Source organism: Stegostoma tigrinum, chromosome 23, assembly GCF_030684315.1.
Source record: "Stegostoma tigrinum isolate sSteTig4 chromosome 23, sSteTig4.hap1, whole genome shotgun sequence".
NCBI classification, from domain to species: domain Eukaryota; kingdom Metazoa; phylum Chordata; class Chondrichthyes; order Orectolobiformes; family Stegostomatidae; genus Stegostoma; species Stegostoma tigrinum.
In genome coordinates, this window is record NC_081376.1 from 32,512,705 (window position 1) to 32,531,981 (window position 19,277).

The 19,277-nt window shown below is 41.2% G+C and overlaps 1 protein-coding gene across 1 annotated transcript in view; it reads left to right on the forward strand.

Moving 5' to 3' along the window:
- Positions 1-19,277, forward strand: part of coro7 (coronin 7) — a 146,127-nt gene that overhangs the window by 111,310 nt on the left and 15,540 nt on the right. The window contains exons 11-16 of the mRNA XM_048552707.2: positions 6,467-6,524; positions 6,779-6,924; positions 12,597-12,692; positions 12,899-13,054; positions 17,972-18,113; positions 18,656-18,831. Coding sequence (XP_048408664.1) covers positions 6,467-6,524; positions 6,779-6,924; positions 12,597-12,692; positions 12,899-13,054; positions 17,972-18,113; positions 18,656-18,831 — 774 coding nt within the window. The remainder of the gene's footprint in view (positions 1-6,466; positions 6,525-6,778; positions 6,925-12,596; positions 12,693-12,898; positions 13,055-17,971; positions 18,114-18,655; positions 18,832-19,277) is intronic.

Below are 19,277 nucleotides of genomic sequence, written 5' to 3' on the forward strand. Positions count from 1 at the left end.
CCTCAGAATAATGAGCTACACATTTAATTACAGACAAGGAGAATTTTCTTTCTCTGAGGGTGGCAAGTTGGTAGAATCCTTATCACAGAGGGATGTCAAAGCAGGGTCATTCAGTATATTCAAGGCTGAGATAGATGATAGATTGCTAACTATTTAGAAAATCCAGGAATTTGAAAAGGCAAGAAGGTGGAGTTCAGGATTATAATATTTGCCACAATCTCAATGAACAGTGGAGCAGCCTCGATGGACTGATTGGCCAACTTCTGCACCTATGCCTTTTGGTCTAATTATATAAAATGCTCATTCATCATACAGATTTTACATGTTCAAGTAAAACAATACAATTTGAATAGCATATAATAATGACTATTCTAAGGATTACAGTGTTGCAAATATTGAGACCCCCGGATTGCCCCTCTGTCTGCCTTCTGTTCTCAAGTTATCTATTCACCACTGAGATTGTGATATTCACCAGGATCATTCCCAATGCTGCGTGCAGCACCAGCAAAAAATGATGGTCCAGGAAGCATTTAAAGCCAAAATGTTCTTTTCAGAGCAGCCCATCGTATTAGAGAAAGGACTTGTTTTTAAGTTATAGAGAGCTGCCAACTTTAGTTTATTCAGCAGTCTGCCTTGTGGTTTTCTTTGGTCCTCCATTGAGCTCATGGATATGTTTCAACTCTCTATCAATTATTTATTTCCCTGTCTTCAGGTTTAGTGAATGCCTGTTAGCAGGTCCCCTCCGGGTCTATGATTCATCCCGTTCCACTGATGCTGTTGCAATACTGTCTCTGGGAAATTTTGAGAGTCCTAAAATAAATGCAAGATCTCATTCAAGAGGATCAGCAGTATTGCCTCTCCCAGTTTTCAGCTATTAAAGGGATTGATTTCAATCATATCTCACTCTACTTCTGTAACTGAAAGATCAGATCTGCAGAGTTAAAAGGATCTGACCAAATTAGGTGTAAACAGCAAATTTTAAAATGCAAGAATAACTGATCATTAACAACTTGTGAATTAACGAATAGACACAGCTGCTTAAGCCTGAAATAAACAAAGCACTTCAGACGCTCTAACATGCAGCTCTGAAATTAATGTAAGTGTAAGTAGATAATAATTATTTGCTTTTGAATTTCTACAGATAGTCACCTGTTTTAATCTTGGATGTTTTAAGTATGAAGATAGCATTTAAAAACTTTGTACAATGACATCATTCCAAATGTTTTGCACCTGCAGTTAGCACCATGAACTTATGTTCTGTTACAGAACATTAAGTGATGAATTTCTTTGTAGGAAAGACTTGAAGTGTATTCCTGGAACCATTCAACATTTGTGTACATGTGAGAGAGAAAGTCTGTGGTGTAAGGTGAAATTCAAAAGATTTTTCGAAAAGACCTTCAACGTGGTCAAAAAATATGGGAGTAGTTTAAATTGGTTAGAGAATGATCAAATTAATTTGAAGAATGTTCTGCAAACTAATGATGGCCAACTGCTGTACCAGAATAAGAATAATATGAACTATGAAAATAAGGCAGTTCAGGGTCGATGACAGACAATCTGCTCTAAATTTTGTACAAAAGCAGAAATTATGCAGGTCTGGCAGCACTTGTGGAGACAAAACAGAATTAATGTTTTGAGTCCAGTGGCACTTCTTTAGAACTGCTCTAAACCTTGTTGTATAGGAATGAAGAAATTGAACATTCAATACACCACCTACCCCAGTCACAATTAACAGGGAACCAGAGCTCACTTTGAGACAGTAACTACCAAATATTAGTAAAAACCGAAATAAGTATGGATGTTATAAATCAGTAACAAAAACAGAAGTTGCTGGAAAGACTCAGCAGGTCTTGCAGCATCTGTGAAGAAAAATCAGAGTTAACGTTTCAGATATGGTGACCTTTCCTCAGAACTGATGGTAGCTAGGAAAATGTTGGTTCATATGTTTACATCATCAGTAGTAGCATCAAGGATTTGGATCTGCCTCCCTCAATTCCTACTGCCCTTCAGCATTGAACATCACGATTGCTGTGGTCTGTATTGATTCACATGAGATGGAGTGAGATTATCTGGGTTCTCTGGCTTGTAAGCCATTAATCACAAGCATCTGTGTGTCTGCACAAGCATCAGCTAACATCTGGACAGAATACAATCCAGTTTGAGTTTTTGAGCAAAGTTTTATGTTAATTAACTAAATGATAAATTAACCTTCTCTAACTTGCAAACAGAGCAGTTTGTTTCCATTTTAAAATCTGAGCAGTCATCTTAGTATTAATGGTGACACCTAACAACAACCAGTTGTCATGCAGCTGGAGGGAATAGATACAAGAAGTTGAAAAAAAATGTTAAGGAGCCCTGTGGCGCAGTGATAATGTCCCTACCCCTGAACAGAAAGATGGGTTCAAGTCCCACCAGTCCCAGAGGTATGTAATAACATCTCTGAACAGGTTGATTAGAAAAATAGGGTTTTGAAAAGAAAAACCAGGTTAAATTTTTAAAAAATTAGAACTTTTTTTAAAAAAAGCTCTTGCAGTGCAATGTCCCTATCTTTTGAGCCAGGAGACCTGGGTTCAAGTTCCACCTGCTCCAGAGGTGTGTATTAACATATCTGAACAGTATGACGTAAGCGAATATTTTTAAAAATAAGATTTCAACATCATTCTAATTAAGTTCAAGGAACAGCATCTCATCTTCCAACCATGGTCTTCCAGAAAACAGCAGTTTCAACAATTTCAGTTCATAATCTGTCTTCATGTTTACAGATTGAAGCTCTTGGCCAGGATTTTACCATTTCCATTTATATCTCCACAAACTGATCTTTTGTCTTGTTTGACTCATGATCATCTTGCACCTTGTAATAGTGCCTTGCACCTTGTAATAGTGGTTGAATCTCTAGTCTGGCAGTCCAAATTAGATCTTTTGTTTTGACCTTTCACTCAATTCTGCAGTTGGAATTACTTGAGCTGTTATATTTTCTTCAATTTCTATTTCTGATGACATACTATTGACCTGAAACACCAGCTCTGTTTCTATCTCTGCAGATACTATCGGATCTTCAGAGGAATTTATCAAATTCTGTCTTTTATTTTGGCGTTCCAGCATCTGCAGTTATTTGCTTTTTGTTTGATGTCACTGAGACCAGTACTCCTATATCAGAATTTTGTTGCCTGCAGTCTTAATAAATCTCAGAAGTTTTACTTTTAAGGCATATTTGATTGAAAAACATCACGTGTCTATCAGCAATGGTCAGAGCACATGTAAGATCAGCTTCTATGAAGACAGAATCATCTGCAGTTAAATCTTAGATTTTTAAAAGTTAGGTTAATGTAAAGGCAGCAATTTCCTACATTTCTGAATTCCCACTGCTAACCACTCACCCTACTTTGCAGGTAGGAGCTTCCATAGCACTCACCTGAATAATAAGTGTCTGGTCCAGGTGAAGATAATGAGGAGGATGATTCTAACACTTTGGTTTCTCCTGGAGAAAGAACTGAGCTTTTACTCCTAGCTCTCTGGCTGTCCTGTAGACAAGGCGTCAGTGCTGTCATCATCAAGTGAGAATGTCTCTAAAGGTTCTGGCAAATGCAGTTGGTCAACTGCAAAAATAGGACTGAAAGTGAGTTGTGAAGAGGACATAAAATGTCTGCAAAGGGATACAGAATAGGTTAAGTGAGTCAGCAAAAGTTGGTAAATGGAGTAGAATATGGGGAAAAAAGAACTTTTCCACTTTGGCAGGAAGAATAGAAAAACAGCATATTATTTAAGTTGAGATAGATGACACAGTTCTGGAGTACAGAAGATTTGGATGTCTAATATGAATCAAAAAATAGTAGACAGGTATAAAATGATTAGAAAGGTAAATTGAATGTTGTAAGTTATTTCAAGGGCAATGAAATATAAATGTAATTTTTCTTTGCACAAGAGCTTCATGGATCACATCTGGAATACTGTGTACAATTTTGGTCAGTTTCTTTAAGAAAGGATATAAATGTATTAGAAGCAGATCAGAGAAGGTTCACTCAACCGATCTCTGAGATGGGCGGGAGAGGGGCTAATCTTATGAAAAAGGCTGGACAGGTTAGGCCTGCAGCATTGGAGTTTAGAACAATGAGACACAATCTTGTGAAACATTGATTTTTAAAGTACTTGAAAGAGTGGAAGCTGAAAGGACATATATTCTTGTTGGAAGGACATGATTTTTTAAAAAAGGATTTACATATTTTAGATGGAGATGGGAATTTGTTTGCTTGGTAGAAAGGGAGGGGTTTGTTAGTATCATATCTGAGGGTCTGTGTATGAAAATAGTAGAGGAAGAGCCTTGAATATTTTTAACGCAGGTAGATAAAGTTTCGACAATGAGTAAAGGGTTATCTGGGGTAGGTTTGTCATGTGGAGTTGAGCCATAATCAGTTTGACCATGATCTTTTTAAATGGCAAAACTATTTGGACAGGCAGATGTCACGAGACAGGTTGACGAGGGTCGAGCAGTAGATGTGGTGTACATGGACTTCAAGGGATTTGATAAGGTTCCCCACAGCAGGCTCATTCATAAAGTCAGGAGGTATGGGATACAGGGTGATTTGGCTGTCTGGATTCAGAATTGGTTGGCTGACAGGAAGCAGGGAGTGGTTGTAGATGATAAGTATTCTGCCTGGAGGTCAGTGCTGAGTGGTGTCCCGCAGGGCTCTGTTCTTGTGCCTCTGCTCTTTGTAGTTTTTATAAACGACTTGAATGAGGAGGTTGAGGGGTGGGTTAGTATGTTTGCTGATGACACAAAGGTTGGAGGTGCCGTTGATTGTATCGAGGGCTATTGCAGGCTTCAGCGAGACATTGACAGAATGCAGAGCTGGGCTGAGAAATGGCAGATGGAATTCAACCTGGATAAATGCGAAGTGATGCATTTTGGAAAGTCGAACTTAAATGCTGAACATAGGATTAAAGGCAGGATTCTCGGCAGTGTGGAGGAACAGCGGGATCTTGGTATTCAAGTGCATAGCTCCCTCAAAGTTGCCACCCAAGTGGATAAGGTTGTTAAGAAAGCATTTGGCTTTCATTAACAGGGGGATTGAGTTTAAGAGCCGCGAGGTTATGCTGCAGCTCTACAAAACCCTGGTGAGACCACACTTGGAATATTGTGTCCAGTTCTGGTCACCCTATTATAGGAAAGATGTTTAGGCTTTGGAGAGGGTGCAAAGGACGTTTACCAGGATGCTTTACCAGCCGATGTGGTGGAGATACAGATGAATTCAGTGGTTTCACCAAACTTAATACCTGTTTTGCATGTATACAACTGGTCCATTCTGGACTGGAGGGCTTGTCTAATGAGGAGAGGTTGACTGAGCTCGGACTTTTCGCTCTGGAGAGAAGGAGGAAGAGAGGTGACCTGATTGAGGTGTACAAGGTATTGAGAGGCATGGATAGAGTCGATAGCCAGAGACTTTCCCCCAGGGCAGGATTGACTGCCATGAGGGGTCATAGTTTTAAGGTGTTAGGAGGAAGGTATAGAGGAGATGTCAGAGGGAGGTTCTTCACCCAGAGAGTTGTGAGCGCATGGAATACTTTGCCAGTGGAAGTCATGGAAGCAGAGTCATTTGTGACATTTAAGCAACTGCTGGACATGAACATGGACAGCAGTGAATTGAGGGGAATGTAGGTTAGGTTATTTTATTTTTGGATTAGGATTATTCCACGGCACAACATCATGGGCCGAAGGACCTGTACTGTGCTGTACTTTTCTATGTTCTGTGAATAGCCTACATCTCCTGTTTTGTATGTTCATGTTAATTAGAGTTTAGAAAATTGAGTGGTAATCTATTTAAAACATAACTTTCTGAAGGAGTTTGACAGGTTGGGTGCAGAGAGAATGTTCTCCTTGTGGTGGAATCTAGAACTAGGGTCACAGTTTACTTGTGAACCATCTCCAATTAAAAAGAGGGGGTAGAGTTTCTTCTCTCAGAGAGCTGTTAATCTTTGGAATGCTGTACCCCTGTCAGCAGTGGATGCTGGATCTTTGAAGGTATGCATGACTGTGGTCGGCAATTGTTTCATCTATAAGAGAGTCATACGATCCTGGGTTTGGGGTTTAAGGAGAGAGAAGCAGGCAAAAGATAGAGTTGAGGCCCAGACCCAGTCAGTCATTACTTTTTGCAATGGCAGAGCAGGGGTTGAATTACTGACTTGTATTTGCCATGTTCTTCCGTTTTCGTGACTGGTATCTTTCTGCAGCAGTGACTCCGTAACCAGGAGAAGGATTCTCTTACAGTTGCTTAAGTGGGAGAGGTGTGGAGTAAAATTTATTCCATTGTCCAAGCCCTGGAAATTCATATCATCTTCATTTTATTTGCAGTGTGAGAGGTTAATGGTAATGGTACCAATTTGTACATGTGTCGCACACACATTTGTCTGTGTATTGAGTCAAATTATGTAAAACAGTGCTCCATTGACACCTCTTTATTCTTCCATGCAGGGTGATAACGCTCTACATTGCTTTGAAGTGTGCACTCCAGAGGCCACTTTAACCCAAGGTAAAGTTGATTCGTTGGGAATGATTAGCTCCTGAATCTCTCTCTCTCTCAGCACCTTTGTAATCCTCCACTTTTACGTTCTTGCACCTACCCACCAATTGTGCTGTGGGTTATGACTGATTCCAATGTATTGGTTGCAGCGGAATTGCTGTTTTATTAAAAAATTCAATTCTCACCATCTTCCACCTCACTATCCATGCATTGTCAGACTCTGCCTGCCTTTGGTCTTATTGTAACTTTTTGTACATCTCTAGTGAATCAATGCCTGACAGAGTTGAAGTCCAAGGGTGTTGCAATGGTGCCCAAACTTGCGCTGGATGTGATGTCGTGTGAAGTAATTCGAGTATTGCAGCTCACTGAGAACTCCATTGTGCCCATCAGCTACAGAGTACCCCGCAAGGTAACCAATAATGATCAGAAACTGAGAGGCTTGGATCTCCATGCTGTGTGACTCCATGACTTTACTTGACGTACAGCAAACAGCTCAGGTTAGATGTGCTGGAGATACAGATGAATTCAGTGGTTTCACCAAACTTAATACCTGTTTTGCATGTATACAGCTGGTCCATTCTGTTAGTTCCCTTCTCCCACACAGGTGACCAATCTGATCTCATTCTAATTCTCTAATTTTTTTTGTGTATTTTCTCCCAACCACCACATTTCCCTGACCTTCAGCAGTCACATGTGACAATTTCTTCCATTTCATTGATCTTTATTCGGAAACTTTTCTTCCTTAGCACCACCTTGAGTGTACGGTTTACTTCACAATTGACTACCTCATAAACAACCACACATTCAGCCCCAGACCCTATGGATAACAACCTAACAATCAGCTTCACAATTTATCAGTCATTTCAGTGTAAAATCGGCATGGAGGAGTGATGGCATAGTTGTATTGTTGCTGAATTAGTCATTCAAAAATCCGGGTAATGTTCTGGGGAACTGTCTGAATCCCACCACGTCACATGGTGAAATTTGAACTCAAATAAAAATCTGCGATTAAGTTTCCAATGAAGGCTAAGTCCAATTATCATAAAAAACAATCTGGTTCACAAATGCCCTTTAGGAAGGAAGACTGTTGTCCTGGACTACACATGACTCGACAAATGTAATGTGCTTTACTCTTAACAACTCTCCTATAATGGCCTAGCAAGCCACCCAGTTGTATCAAACGGCTTAAAAAATCTCAGACAAGGAATGAAACAAGATGGACACTTGGATTTGCTCTAGGAATCAGAACTAACAACAAATTAAACTCTTTTTGGCCTTACAACATCCTCATAGTGTCTGGGAACTAGTGTCAAATTGGGAGAGCTGCTTCGTATGTTAGTCAAGCCAACTGCCTGACATTGTGACAATCAAGGAATTATACCTGCAAATGTCCCAGAATCCATCATTACCATTCCCGTGGTATGTCCTGGCCAGCCAGCAGAACAGAAGAGTTGATGGTACAGTGGTACTTATTAGGGAGGGAGTTGCTGTGATTGATTCATGATCCCATGAAGTGTCATGGCATCAAACATGATAAAGGATACCACCTTCTGATTACCATGAACCACCATCCATCAGCTGATGAATCAATGCCCCTCTGTGTTGAACAACACTTATAGGAAACGCTGACGTGGCAAGGGCGCAGAATATATTCTGTTTGGGGGAATTTCAATATCCATCACCAAACGGTCATGCAGCAGCACTATTACTTACGTAGCTGGTTGAATTCTAAAGGACATGGCTGCAAGATTGGGTCTGTGGTATGCTGTGAGGGACCAACATGAAGGAAAAGCATATTTGATCTCATCCTCATCAATCTGCCTATCGCAGTGCATGTGTCCATATTAATATCAGTAAGAGTGACCACCATGCCTCATTTTTAGGAGTGCCTGATATTGCTCCGGGCAAGCCCTCCTGCACTCTTCATTGATCCAGGATTAATCTCCCAGGCTTTATAGTAATGATAGAGCAGGAGACGTACCATGGAGATATGAGATCGCACAGTGCATTTGAGTATATTTGCACTGCTGCTGATGCCCCAAAGCACCTCAAATGCCCAGTCTTAGTTGCTTTTGGAGGTACCCTCAATATGAAGATGGGCCATTTCTAAACAAGGATACCTCCAATGCGTTATGAGCTACTATCACAGTACTAAATAGGACAAACTTCACACTGATCTAGCAACTAAGACTGGGGCATCAGCAGCTGTGCAAATATACTCAAATGCACTGTGCGATCTCATATCTGCATGGTACATCTCCTGCTTTACCATTACTATAAAGCCAGGGAGATTAATCCTGGATCAATGAAGCATGTAAGAGGGCATGCCAGGAGCAATGCCAGGCACTCCTAAAAATGATAAATCAATCTTGTGAAGCTACAATACAGCTATAACCACACCTAATTCCACAAACAACCGATCAGATTGAAGCTCTGCAGCCAGTATAATCCAGTCACGAGCAATGGTGCATGTTAAGCAGCTCACTCATTTGTGGAGCACACTACATGAATATTGCCCTCCACAATGATGGTGGAGAGCCCAGTATGTAATTACAAAAGTAAGGCTGAAGCATTTGCAACATCTTCATCCAGAAGTGCCAAGTAGATAGACAACATGGAAAATTGTCCAGATATGCACGTGTACGTAAAAAGTAAGACAGTGTAACCTGACCAATTAATGCTCCATCGTACAGTCTAGCCTTGATAATCAGTTATGTGACGGGAAGAGTAATCAACAATGCCAACAAGCAGCACTTGCTTAGCAATAAATTGCTTACTAACACAAAATACAGTCTTGGACCAATGTGGACAAGACCTGAAATCCAGAGGCAAAGTGAGAGTGACTACCCCTGATATCAAGGTCACTTTTTACCTCAATTCAAAGTCAATTCAAGTCAATTCAAATCAGAGGGAATCTGTTCACTGGTTGAAATAAGTCATAGCACAAAGGAAAATGGTTGTGATTTGAGGTCCGTCATCTCTGCTCCTGGACATCACTGCAGGAGTTGGACAATAGGTGCAGGAGTAGGCCATTCGGCCCTTTGAGCCAGCATCACCATTCATTGTGATCATGGCTGATCATCCACAATCAGTATCCTGTTCCTGCCTTATCCCCATAACCCTTGATTCCACTATCTTTGAGAGATCTATCCATCTCTTTCTTGAAAGTATCCAGAGAGTTGGCCTCCACTGCCCTCTGGGGCAGAGCATTCCTTATATCCACCACACTCTGGGTGAAGAAGTTTCTCCTCAACTCTGTTCTAAATGACCTACCCCTTATTTTTAAACTGTGTCCTCTAGTTCTGGACTCATCCATCAGCAGAAACATGCTTCCCCTCCAGAGTGTCCAATCCCTTAACAATCTTATACGTCTCAATCAGATCCCCTCTCATCCTTCTAAACTCAAGTGTATACAAGCCCAGTTGCTCCAATCTTTCAACATATGATAGTCCCACCATTCCGGGAATTGACCTCGTGAACCTACACTGCACTCCCCTAATAGGAAGAATGTCCTTCCTCAAATTTGGAGACCAAAACTGCACACAATACTCCAGGTGCAGTCTCACCAGGGCCCTGAACAGCTGCAGAAGGACCTCTTTGCTCCTATACTCAATTCCTCTTGTTATGAAGGCCTGCATGCCATTAGCTTTCTTCACTGCCTGTTGTACCTGCATGCTTGCTTTTATTGACTGATGTACAGGAACACCTACATCTCATTGTACTTCCCCTTTACCTAACTTGACTCCATTGAGATAGTAATCTGCCTTCCTGTTCTTGCCACCAAAGTGGATAACCACACATTTATCCACATGAAACTGCATCTGCCATGCATCCGTCCACTCACCTAGCCTGTCGAAGTCACTCTGTATTCTCAACATCCTCCTCACATTTCACACTGCCACCAAGGCAGCAAATTTGCTAATATTACTTTTAATGCCTTCATCTATATCATTATTGTATATTGTAAACCGCTGCGGTCCCAGCACCGAACCTTATGGTACCCCACTGGTCACTGCCTGCCATTCTGAAAGGGACCCGTTTACCACTACCCTTTGCTTCCTGTCAGCCAGCCAATATTCAGTCCAAGTCAGTATTTTGTCCCCAATACCATGTGCCCTAATTTTGCTCACCAATCTCCTATGCGGGACTTTATCAAAGGCTTTCTGAAAGCCCAGGTACACTACATCCACTGGTTCTCCCTTGTCCATTTTCGTAGATACATCCTCAAATTCCAGAAGATTAGTCAAGCATGATTTCCCCTTCGTAAATCCATGCTGACTCTGACCTTTCCTGTTACTGCTATCCAAATGAGTCGTAATTTCATCTTTTATAATTGACTCCAGCATCTTTCCCACCACTGACGTCAGGCTAACCGGTCTATAATTCTCTGTTTTCTCTCTCACTCCTTTCTTGAAAAGTGGCACAACATTAGCCACCCTCCAATCTGCAGGAACTGATCCTGAATCTATAGAACATTGAAAAATGATTACCAATGCTTCCATGATTTCTAGAGCCACCTCCTTAAGTACCCTGGGATGCAGACCATCCTGGGGACTTATCAGCCTTCAGACCTAACAGTCTATCCAACACCATTTCCTGCCTAATATAAATTTCCTTCAGATCATCCATTACTCTAGGTCCTTCAGCCGCTATTATATCTGGGAGATTGCTTGTGTCTTCCCTAGTGAAGACAGATCCATAGTACCTATTCAACTCTTCTGCCATTTCCTTGTTCCCCATAATAAATTCACCCATTTCTGTCTTCAAGGGCCCAATTTTAGCCAAAAACATTTTTTTCTTTTCACATACCTAAAAAAGCTTTTACTATCCTCCTTTATATTTTTGGCCAGTTTTCCTGCGTACCTCATTTTTTTTCTCTGCGTAAGTTCCTCAGGGTAGTCTTCTATGCCCAAACATCTTCAGCTACTTCATCAATGAATGTTTGTCGATGATTGCGCAGTGTTCAACACCATTCACAACTCCTCAAACACTGAAGCAGTCCATAGTCAGAAGCAACTAAACCTGGATAATGTCCAGGCTTCGGCCAACAAGTGGCAAGTAACATTCAAGGTGCACAAGTGCTAGTAATGACCATTTCCAACTGCAGAGAATCTGACCATTGCCTTTGACATTCAGTGGCATTACCATCACTGAATCCCCCACCATTAACACTGTGGGAGTGTTGAGCTTCTTTAAGCTGTGCTCTTCAAGGCAAGTGGGGACTGTGGCATTATGTTTCTTACTTGCTCCTCGTACACAGTGGACAGAATTTAGAGAGTCAGGACGTAAGTTACTTGCTGCAGGATTCCTAGTCTCTGATGTGCTCCCGTACCCACAATTATATATATGGCTAGTCAGTTCAGTTTCTAGTTAATTAACATTCTGGGAGTGAACTGGACTAGCCATATATATAATTGTGAGTACAGGAGCACATCAGAGACTAGGAATCCTGCAGCAAGTAACTTACCTCCTGACTCTCTAAATTCTGTCCAGTGTGTATGAGGAGCAAGTAAGGAACATAATGCCACAGTCCCCACTTGCCTTGAAGAGCGCAGCTTAAGAAGCTCAACACCATCTGAGACAAAACAACCTGCTTGATTGGCACTGTAGGCACAAACGTTCACTTCCTATACCACTGATGCACAGTCACCATAGTGTGTAGCACCTATAGGATGCCCTGCAGAAATTCACTAAATCTCCTTGAGCTGCGCCTTTCAAACCCGTAACCAGTACCATCGAGACGGACAAGGACAACAGATACATGAAAAAAACTATCATCAACATTTGCAAGTTCCTCTGCAAGTCACTTGCTATCCTGACTTGGAACGATACCATCTTTTCTTAAGTGTCACTGAATTGAAATCCTGGAACTGCCCCCAGCAGCATTGTGGGTATATCTAGTCCAAATGCACTTTAGAGATTCAAGAGCTCCCCATTAACACCTCAAGGGTAATGAGGGATGGGCAATAAGTACTGGCCCTGGCAGTGAGCTGACATCTCAATGAAGAAAACAAACTGTGTAATCAATGAATTTCTTCAACAAATATTTTCAGTATGTTTGTTTTTTATTTATTATCCCAGTCTCTCCATGAATTCCATGATGATTTATTCCCAGACACTCCTGGTAAATTTCCTTCAATATCTGCGCTAGACTGGTTCAATGGTTCCAATAAGCAGGTAAATATTACCCTTGCTTAGTATCGGTCTACCTCAATTACACTCTCTCTCATTGTCTTTCTTATTCAATGTTTCTTTGTGTCTCTCACTGTCTCTTTCATTCTCTGTATCCTAATCTCTTCCCACACATGGCCACTGGGTTCCAGTTCTGTATTTCAGCTGTATGTGTTTACTGGTTGCTGTAATTGCTGTGTTTGTTCCTTCAGGTACAGAAAGTTTCTTTACATCCAGCCAAACGCACAAAGCAGAGTTTCACCTCTATTGCTGTGCCTAGTGTGCAGAAATCTTCAACACAATTGAAAGAACTAATTCACAGGGGAGAAAAAGAAATGGAAGAAGTGCCTTGGGGAACAGGAAAATCTGTAAGTAGTGTTTCAGTCACTTGGAGTAAGTAATCTCCCCAATCTGCTGCCATAAAATAATGGGATATTAATAAGTCATCATTTTGCACTTAAATAGTTGTACTTGCAAACCACATGATTAGGTGCAGGTTGAGAGCAGAAACACATTCCCATTCTTGGAGAAACCAGTAGAAACCACCCCTCAATAGAATCTAGTGCAAATCAGACCTTTGGCTCTACCAGAGTATTCAGAAAAATGGAGCTCACCGTTGCTCCGTTTGGAGTGACTGAGTAAGTGAAAGGCCAAAATAATGGGGGCAACAATGGTATAGATCAAGTGGGGTACAATGGTTGGTGGAAAGGTAGTAGGTGAACAAGAATCTTTGATAGGTGGCCCATGGCTATCAAAGGTCCTGGGATCCTAAGCTTCATCACAAGAGAAGGAGGATTTTAAACACTGCCATTTTGCAGGTTCCATCTCACTTTAGGAATGTATTCAATCTCGGACATCCTGGGTGCATATCAGTCTGGGATATAATCCAAAAAGATACTTCATTAGAATGGTACCTCAGATAACACAACTGTTCTACAATGACAGACTAATTAAATTGAGGTTATATTACCAAGGAGTTGTGTATTCTGTGAATTGAAGGTGTTAAAGGATAATCTGACTACAGTGTGATAAGAAAAGTGGAGAATTACTCTCTGCTGTAGATGGACCTAAAAATTCCGAATGGGAGAGTGAACTGAGGAAAACGTTGTTATGGCATTTTGAAATAAACAAAATTATAGCATGTTGTAATGACAAGCATGCTTCCAGTCAAGGTTTTGCAAGTAGACAGATCTTGGAAAATAATAGAATCATGGAAAGCTACCTCACAGAAAGAGGCCGTTCGATTTGTCATGCCTTTTCGAGTTCATTGGTAGAGCAATCCAATGAGCTTTGTTTCCCTGTTTATTGGCCAATTCCATTGGACATTTTTTCCTTCAAATATTTATTCTGTTCTCTTTGCAAAGTATCTAGTGAATCTGCTTTCTTGCCCTTCCAGGTCCCATGTAAAAAGCAGACAGAAATAAGCTGAGGGACTGGGTTCAAGATGAACAAACCTGAGTTTTATTAATGATACGAGAACTGAATGTTTAACTCCTGTTTCAGGGTGTGATCAATAGTGGATGTGTTGAATGATTCAGAGGTGTAGTCTGTATGATTGACAATGAATGCAGCATTAATATGATTGATAGTGGGTGTAGTCACAGTGACTGTCTGATCAACAGGTGTGCTCCTGGTGGGTTTGACTGATTATAACTGGTGACTATATGGATATTTAAAATGTAGATATAAGTGCATTTTTATGGAGAAACTTGATGACTTTGAATCGTTCACTGGAAATGCCCATTAATTCACGATGACTGATCCGTTATGATTCCTGTAGATTTGATAACCTTTCAAAAAAGGTATATTTCCCTTCTGACAGAAGAAAAACCAAAGGACAAGATTTCATGTTGTAAGACTTCCACAGCAATAAATCTGCTAAAACCAACCTATACCAAACATTAATTGATTGCAACTTGTGCAACAAACTAAAGAAAAGTTACTTTTACATTAACTAAACATAACTTAAAGGCTCTTATGGAACATTTTTACAGAACACTTGCTTCTAGCTGATATGTACAAAATTAGAACAGTTCCCAGCTCTCCAATATGCTGACCTCATGGCCAAACCAAGTTGAAACCTCTAGTAAATGCTTTAACATGGTTCCACATGTAGACTAATTGGCAAAGTTAGGTCACGTGGGATTCAGGGTGAACGTACCAATTGGATATATAATTGACTTCATGGCAGGACACAGTAATGGTGGAGGGTTTTTTTTTGGATTGGAAACCTGTGACCAACGGTGTACTACAGGGTTCTGGGTCCTTGGTCCTCTTTTGTTTGTCATTTATAGAAATGATTTGGATGGGAATGTAGAAGGCATGGTTAGTAAGTTTCGGAATGTTACCAAAGTTGGTGGCATTGGAGACAGTGAAGAAGGTTTTCCAAGATTACAAAGAGATCTTGATCAAATGGGTCAATGGGTTGAAAAATGGCAGACGGAGTTCAATCTGGGTATTGATTTTTGTACAACAAACAAAGGTAGGGCTTACATGATTAATGATAGGGCCTTGGGTAGTGTTGTAGAACAGAGGGATCTGGGGTGCAGTTATGTAATTCTTTAAAGTTTGTGTCACATCTCAACAGGATGATTAAAAAGCTGTTTGGCATACTTGCCTTCGTTGTTCAGTGCATTAAGTATAGGAGTTGGAATGTTATGTTGAGGTTGTACAGGACATTGGTGAGGCCTCTTCTGGAATACTGTGTCCAGTTTTGGTCACACAGTTATAGGAAGGATAGTATTAAGCTGGAGAGGGTTCAGGAAAGATTTACCAGCATGTTGCTAGGTATGGAAGGTTTGAGTTATCCGGAAAGGCTGGATAGGCTAGGACTTTGTTCACTGGGAGTTTAGGAGGTTGAGAGGTGACCTGATAGAAGTTTGTAGAATAATGAGAGGTATAGATAGAGTTGATGGAGGTTGTCTTTTCCCAAAGATGGGATTTTTCAAGACTACAGGGCACGCTTTTAAGTTGAGAGGAGAGAAATTCAAAAAAGACATGAGGCACATGTCTTCTACACAGGGCAGTTTGCATGTGGAATGAACATTGTGATGAGGTAGTGCATGCAGGTACAATTGTAATGTTTAAACGGCATTTGCATGGATATATGAATAGAGAAGGTTTTGAAGGATGTGGGCCAGGAGCAGGCAGGTGGTTCTAGTTTAGTTTGGGATTGTGTTCAGCATGGACTGGTTGGACCTAAGGGTCTGTTTCTGTGCTGTATGGCTATGATTCTATGACTCCAAACTTATTCCTTATGCCTCAAGTTTTCAATTGTCATCACTTTAGTGAGCTCATTCATCAATTCTCCAAGAGCCCGATCTGTTTCATTTCCAGACTTTTTAACAGGAATATATCTACCACAAGTGTCCTGTCTGTTCAACAATGCAAAATGTTCACCTGATTCTCCTTGGCTGTAGCTTCTTTGTCTCAAAACAGAACTTGTTCAAAGGGGTAACACAGTGTGAAGCCGGAGGAACGTGGCAGGCCAGGCAGCATTAGAGGAGCAGGAAAGTTGATGTTTGAAGGTCCCGACCAGAAATGTCAGCCTTCCTGCTCCTCTGATGCTGCCTGGCCGGCCATGTTCCTTCAGCTCCACACAGTGTAATCTCTGACTCCAGCATCTGCGGTTCTTACTATCTCTTGTTTTAAGAGGTACTGTGTAAAGGTGTTTAAAATTCAAATTCAGTACTTAAATAGATTTTGTTTGCGTTTCTCTCCCCATGGCAACAGATCAAATGAACCTGTCTCTGGGCGGAAATTTTAAATGGAACTCGCCATCCCCTTTTCAAAAAGTTCCAATTTACCTCAAGATAAAGGGAACATTTTAAACCATTAATGTCTATTAAAAACTCAGCATTCTTGGAACTTTGGAGCATAGGAATGGGAGTAGGCCATTTAGCCCTTTGAGCGAGTTCCACCATTCAATATGACCATGGTTGATTATCCACTTCAAAACTTATTTTCTACACATTCCCAAATCATTTTACCTTGCTGGCATTTAGAAATCTGTCAAATCTCTACATTTAACTTACTCAATTGTTGAGCTTCCATAACACTGAGAACAAAAATTCTAAAGATTCACAGTCCACTGAGTAAGTAAATTTCCCTTCATTTCATCCTAAATGCCATCCCCATTATATTGAAATGTGCCCCTTGGATGGGGTGTCTAGAACTAGGGGAAACATCTTGCCTGCATCTACCCTGTCTATCCCTTTTTAAGTATTTATAGATTTCAAGGAGACGAGCTCTCATTCTCCAAAACTCTTGCAAATACAGCCCCAATGTCTCTTCATAGGACAATCTTGGCATCCTGGGAACCGTCTGCTTTCAGGATCACATTCATATTCCAATCTCTGTTGGCATCAACGTGCATCACAAACTCTGGCTGTTCACCCTCTTCCAGTAGGATAGCCTGTGGCCACATGCTGTGATATTTTTGAGCCTGGCCCCAGGCAGATAAGACACCATCCTGGAGTTCATGTTTACTGCCACAGAAATGTCTGTCTGATGTCCTAACTATTGAATCCCCTTTCACCATTGTCTTTCTATTTTTCTTCTTCCTTTCTGTATAATTGAGCCACCCGTAGTGCCACATACCTAATTCTGGCTCAGGAATTGTCCTCAGGAACCACTATCTTCACCATGAAACATAAAATGGAAAACAGATTGGCAAACCAGATGGCCTTAGGGACTCTTACCTTGCATGCCTAGCTCTTTTAGCTGCTTGGCTGTCACCCATTCCTTCTTTGCTTGTACACACAGCTGTGGTACGACTGCCACCCGAAATGTGTCACAATGTAGTTCTTTGCCTCATGAATTTCCTTCCCTCGTCCACAAAATCAGAAACAGCCTGGCGATCCATCAAGCAAACCACTTGTGTAACACTGTTATCGTATTAACATGTGCTAAGGTGTTTCACAGGAATCATACAAAATTTGAAGCCAGATCTCTCAAAGAGATTTAGGACAGTTGATCAAAGAGACAGGCTTTGAGGAAGTCTTCCAGGAGCAGAGCGTTGGAGAAGTATAGAGGTGAAATACCAAAGTTGGGAGCTCAGGCAACTGAAAGCACAGCCATCGGTTGGGGAACAATAAAATTGGGGATGACCAAGAGGTCATTAGAAGGGTGTAGTAAAGCAACTTCAGCCTCCTCACCTTAAATCCTTTGTGAAAATTTTCAATTTGCTTTGAGCACAGCATTTGCAATCTTTGCTGCCTGTTCTCCTCTTGTTCCTGAGCTTCCTGTTTGGGGTTGCATGTGTTTTGTTTTGAAACAAATTTCAGGTTGACAATGGACAGACATCGTCATCAAGTTCCATCAGCTCAATGACTTCACCATCCATCACCTCTCCAAGCAGCACCAGCTCAAAGTTCACCGATTTTGTAACAACCCCTCAAAGCCAGAAATCTCTGCACAGTATCTTGGGTGAGTTAGAAAGAGGAGCTGAAAAGCTGTTTCTCAGAGCCATGGGGGAGTTGGAACAATTTTTTACTATTGAGCAGCTGCTACTGCACCATAGAAAATGAAGCTGAGATTTGAGCAACGTGGAAAGGGTCAGAAGGTTGGTGGATAAGTGTGGGTGACAAACTGGGAAATACTCGCTGTGTGGGTTGGAATGACAGTTCGGTATACTTGCATTGGGAATGACATTGCGATATGTTCACTGGAGTAGAACCAACGCTGGTATACTTGCTAGGTGGGTCAGGACTTGATATTTTGGTGTTCTCTCTGTGTGAGGTCAAGACTGAGAGAGCACTTATTGACTGGGGGAAGGGGAACGACAATGTGGTATACTATGTTGGTTCAGGACCGACAGCATGGTGTACTCACTGTGTGGGTGGGAACTGACCCTTTGGTGTCTTCACTGCAGAATCAGAACTCAGATCATTTATGTGGTGACGGGAGCAGCTAGATGGTGTTTTCGTGCTGTGACTATATTCTCAACATTTTTGTCCTTCATTTTCCAGGCAACAATTCAAAGTTCAGACATGTACAAGGCACGGTGTCTCGTCGGGACACACACATCACTAATCTGAAGGGATTAAACCTGACGACACCTGGCGAGTCTGATGGATTCTGCGTGAATCGTGAGCGTGTTGCAGTTCCTTTGAAGGTGTCGGGTGGGCAGATCGCTGTGCTGGAGGTAATTACTAGGACTGTGCTAGTGAGCAGAGTGACAATCAAGTTTTACAGTTATGTGAAGAGGAAGCTATTTTCAGGGAAGTTAGGGTCAGGACTGAGGTTCAGAGGGCTGGATACCATTTGGGCTGTTAAGACTGTAGAGGAGCTTTACTTTTCTCCACCATCTGCTACACCTGCTCTGGGGTCTTTGAAGTGACAGTTTATAGGGAGTTTTATTCTGTATCTAACTTGTACAGTACCTGTCTTGGGAATGTTTGATGAGAATCTAGAGCAAGTTTTATTCTCAATCAGCCTGTCTAAGGTTGTCCTGGTTTTTCATGGTGTCTTCTATGAACAATTATTGCTACCCAGACCATCCAGAATGTATTAAAAGTTATGAAATCTGAAGATTGTTTTTCTATTCAGTTCATTACAAATCTTTCTCTTCAGTATTGTTTGTTTTGTGCA